The 4,906-nt window shown below is 39.0% G+C and overlaps 1 protein-coding gene across 1 annotated transcript; it reads left to right on the top strand.

Annotated features, from left to right (window-relative positions):
* The first annotated feature begins 1,482 nt into the window (after positions 1 to 1,482).
* Positions 1,483 to 4,340, top strand: LOC149040621 (QRFP-like peptide receptor). The gene has a single exon (XM_089181452.1). It carries the CDS (start codon positions 2,704 to 2,706, stop codon positions 3,706 to 3,708), a length of 1,005 nt encoding a protein of 334 aa, XP_089037578.1. The 5' UTR covers positions 1,483 to 2,703; the 3' UTR covers positions 3,709 to 4,340.
* Positions 4,341 to 4,906: the final 566 nt, after the last annotated feature.

The following is a 4,906-nucleotide window of genomic DNA, read 5'->3' as shown; positions in this document are numbered from 1 at the left end:
TTTAATTGTATACGTGGCTATGTCTCATCTGACGCCTTCTTCGCCGCCATTTTGCATTTTGTGACTCGCGCTACCTTAGCAGCTCCAGTCTACGGCTGGCCTCGCGGTCATCTCAATGTTGAATGATAATTACTTCATTTTGGTACATTTGAGAAGTTATGATAATTCTTCATTCAGGGAGGAGATCGTGTTGCCTCAAGACATCACATTTCAAGCAAGGTCTTTTTCAGTAGGCTTACTCTGATAAATGTTTTTTTTTTCCCTGTAATGTTCTTCTAAGTTTTTCCAAATTCCAGTTGTTAACAACGACGGTAATAAAACTGGATTCACTTGACATTTATTGATCTCTACGTTCCGAAGCGTCAAGAATTTTGACGTTTAACAATCGTCTTGAAATAAGTTCATCACAGATAACTCCGCAAAGTAAATTGACGAGCAAAATAACTTCAAATTATCGCCGGTAACGGCTTGTACCAATTGGGAGAATATTCAAGACGCCGTTTAATGCAAATAGCACCATGATTATGGAATATCAGTTTTAACAGCTGACAGCTACTAGCCTATTTCGGACAAAATTTCGTTTCCCTTAACTTTGTGGTTTTTTTTAGACAGATGCAAATTCAACTAGTGCATGTAAGATAACAAATTCTCCAAAAATTTTCCATCGTAGATTTTCTTAGCCTGTGAAAAGATTGGTCGTTATGAATGATAAAATGGAATAAAAACGACACGCAGTACAAAGTCATATGATGCGGATATTCAAAGATCCATGCCCCTTGCAAACCGGCCTAAATGTAGAGACAATTTTATTTTGCGTGGGTAATATTTACACGAGAAAAACAGTGGTTTCTTTCCCTCGACCTTTGAGAGCAAAAACAAAACAAAACAAACTGGAGCTTCCGTCCTGTGTAAGTTGGTGTCTTTCTCTCGGAAGTCTCCGCTGCTATAGAGCCTGGTTCTAATAGCAGTAGATCGATTTGGTGCTGTGGTATATCCCTTCCATTCTCCGTTCGTCAACTCAAAGCGGTGTTCCTTGTTCATCCTGGGTACTTGGATTATCGCCATGGCCATCCAGTCCCCTTTCTTTATCGCCAATGAACTTGTTCAGTATCCCACAGCAGTGATAGAGTGTGAGCCTCACTGGGAAAATGTCTTCAGCGATACTTCTGAATTCTTAGACTACGTCGTGGCAAATATAAAAGCACTTTACTATATGCCTATGGTGATGATTGCCTTTCAATACATTATCATTATTTGAATATGAGAGACGGTAAGTTTTGAGCTCGGTAAGGAAATAGAAAAAGATGTTTTTCGTCTTGTCACGAGCGTGGGACCAAGAAAACATTCGGAGTCCCCATGAGGAATCGAACCTCACACCATCGGATTCCGCCGTCCGATGCTCTAAAGCATGGAAGCGCGGAATATGAAGGTCTGAAGTTATTTTCGATCTCCCTGTCAAAATGTCCTGGATCTGCCTTTGTTTTATTTATTCTTTTTCTTCTGCGCAAAAACGATCTCGAATTTGATAACTTATTTACTGAATGAGAAGCTTGATGATAAAGGCGCTGTAAATATCATTTATACGGTGTGATCACGTGCAAGTGAACCAACTGTCCTCCCTCAGACATAGCGGAGGCTTTATCTGGCTTTCTCCCACCGACTTCAGCAGCTGAGTAATTCTGTTCGGTGACGATCACCTAAGTTTTCTGAAACTTTCCGACCCATTTCTTAGATGGTATTGATGAGATAAGGAATGCCTAATTGACATATCGACGGAGTACAGAACATTAAACAATATTGTTGTTAGCTTTAACGCCCACTTATTCTCTTTAAGCTGCGAATCGTCATTCATTAAGTGCGAAAATCGGCAGTATAAGCATTTATCTATTTACTTCATGTTTTCTTTTTTTCATAGAATAACTTGTCGTTCACATGGAAAGCTGGAAGAGGAACTCTTCAGTATCAATCCTTTACACGATCTGCTCGGCTGTTTTATCTCCTCGAGCATAGTGCAGGATGCTTTATTTGGCTATTTTTTTCGCCAGCTTCAGCGGCTGTAAAATTCTGTTCAGCGACGTACAAATTCTCTTCGTGGAGATAGAAAACTCCCCAATTAACATAAAAATTGTCCTGAGCCCTTCCCTTTCTTTATAACTTCGTGAAAAGCCGTAAAATGTACTTGAAAAACCTCCAACCAATCAACTGAGTAAAGAGCCTACTGAGTAAGTTCCAGGCTGGATTAAACTTTCGATGACAACGTGATTAAAAATGAGTCCTTAATAAAAATGTTGGTGTAGAATATTGTCATTTGATTGATTGGCTTGTTTTAATACGTGATCATCATCAGTAAACATCTGTTGCTGGGATATTTCTGGAGTCTTTTTCTTGTCATTTCGTCAATAGTAACAATAATAATTTCAATAATAGGAACAACTTTCGAAAATTCTCCTTTTTTCTCCAACCATACTCTGAATTGGAAAAGTATATCGATAAGATAACTCCGACTCTGGTTATCTGTTGGAGGAAGTTTCGGGTGTAGACTGCCGATTTTCTCAAATTTCTAGGCATGTTTAATAATTAAGCATGTTTTATTTATATAGATAGATATGATTCATAAGCTATGTTTTTCCGGCTTTGGTAGAATATAAGTGGCCTTCGCAGAGCTGCTGGCTGAAAACAAAACTGAACTCCTGGCACCGCAATATGTCAGCAAACGTGACAGCAACGATGAATGGAACACAGTCCCTGTCGAGCTGCTTCAACCCCACAGCGACAAGAATTGGTGAAACCTTTGCCTTCTGTCTGCTATTTGTTGTGTCGCTGGCTGGAAATATCCTCATTGGAATTATTGTCTACAAGGAGAAAGCTCTGAGAACACCAATCAACATTTTGATTGTAAACATGGCAATTTCCGATCTGTTGTTCTCGATTCTCAATTTTCCTGCACTTTCTGTAAGGTTAAACACAGCCAGCCACTGGCTGCTCAGCGGTCCATTTGGCCAAGCGTTGTGTAGACTAACGTATTTCGTTAGTGATGTCTCCTTTGCTGTGTCCATTCAGAGCCTAGTTCTAATAGCAGTGGATCGATTTGTAGCTGTGGTATTTCCTCTCCGTCCCTCACTGATCAGTTCAAAGCGATGCAGGCTCTTCATTCTCGTAATTTGGGTCGTCGCCATGGCAGTCTCTTGCCCACAATTGTTTACGTGGAAAGTTGTCGAGTATGCAAAAGGGCTGGTTTGTCAGCGGGGGTTGAACGACATATTTAGAAAGTCCTCATGGTTTAAAAACTACATTCTGGTAGGGATCATTGTATTCATCTATGTCCCTTTGGTTTTGATTGCCATACTCTACTTTTCCATTGCCGTAAGAATTAAATCGCAGCAGATTCCAGGTGAGCCTTTAGTAAACGCAAGAAAACAGCGCTTGAAGAGAGAAAGAAGTGTTCTGAAGATGTCCGTTGCCATCGTGTTCGTTTTTGCAGTATGCTGGCTGCCATCCAGTATCATTTTCTTCTTATTCTTGTTTTCATCAGACAGCGCCATGATGTCATCTTGTGCCTTCCAATACTCTAGACATATTGCCTTTTTTCTGGCTCGATCATACTGCGCTGTAAACCCTTGTATCTGTTTCATATTCAGCGGTAATTATCGTCAGGGTCTTAAGAACCTCCTCGGCTGTTTCTCTACTAATAGAGTTGCCCAGACATAGTTGTTGCCCCAATCTTTTGCATATTATTCAGCGTTATTCGAGGAATAATATTTGTTTCCCATGCCAACAGTTGATTGCGCACATTTTCAATCTTTGTTTTTGTTTTTCTAACTTGTAAGGTCAAACCTTTTTGTAAACTAGTGCATTTAGCATATCATATCGAAAATAACAGTCAAGCTCTTACGAACATCGCTTTATTGCATCCAAAATGTTTGAAGTAGCACTCAGTGAAAGTAAGTTAATAAATAGAAGAGAGTATTACGATTTTTCCTTTTTTCCTCGTTTATCTATTTTCAGCTGCACATGAAAAAGGACAACGTATTTTACCGAGATGAACTGCGATCTCTATAAGATACGTTAAATCCAGTTGTTTCCTAAAACTTGTAAATAATATTTATTTAATTCATTTACTTTAGTTTACCTTATAACAAGAGAAACTTTGTTCAACGGTTCAAACCGTCTTTTGAACTCTGACTTAAGGACTTCCGTTGTATTGTGTACAGTTTGCGGTTATTAAAGTTTTACACTCTTCGTGTAAAATAGAGAGGTTTCCAATCAATATGTGATGGAAAAAGAAAAAGTAAAATCTACTTGACATCTAATATTACAAATAAATATTATCAAGAAAGCAATGGGAACTAGTTCTGTTTCTGCTTCAGCTTCAGATTATTTGTTATCACGGTCATTCCTTTTTATGGAAAATTAAAGGTTTGGGGGAAAAAAATCTAATGGGTTAAAAAATTGCCTCTCTTCCTGAATTCTAACGAGTGCTGAGTTAACGTTAAAAACCTTTAGTCATATTTTTTTACATTGAGAGTAAATTTGACAGAGTCCATTAGGAGGCCAACCGAATTTAAAAAAATTCTCATTAAAAAACCGAACTTTTGACATTCTTCTGGGAGGAACAAACCCTGGAGAAGAAGAAGGCGACCTAATGATGAGGACTGTAACTAAAAGTATATATGACCGTAAGCAAAGTGCAGGCTCAGAACTTGTCTGACTCCTGTGAGCCTCATAACGGGGAGAGAGCCTAAAAAGCATCTGCACATTTTACTGCGCATGTCGAACTTCCTTGGGCTCATAATGGAAACCGTGTAGAGGGTAGCAAAGCTGTCTGACTCTCGTGAGTCTCATATTTTCCGCGCAGAAATATATCAATAGGTGTGATCTGCATATCATGGAAACTTTGAAAAGAGAA

The sequence above is a fragment of the Pocillopora damicornis genome, chromosome 9, assembly GCF_964200805.1.
Source record: "Pocillopora damicornis chromosome 9, jaPocDami1.2, whole genome shotgun sequence".
Lineage (NCBI taxonomy): Eukaryota > Metazoa > Cnidaria > Anthozoa > Scleractinia > Pocilloporidae > Pocillopora > Pocillopora damicornis.
The sequence above is the reverse complement of the archived record's forward strand: the minus strand, read 5'-3'. Positions and strand labels throughout refer to the sequence as shown.

What these genes read in the sequence shown, in the direction of transcription:
- LOC149040621 (XM_089181452.1), top strand. Translation starts at nt 2,704, where the DNA reads ATGTCAGCAAACGTGACAGCAACGATGAATGGAACACAGTCCCTGTCG.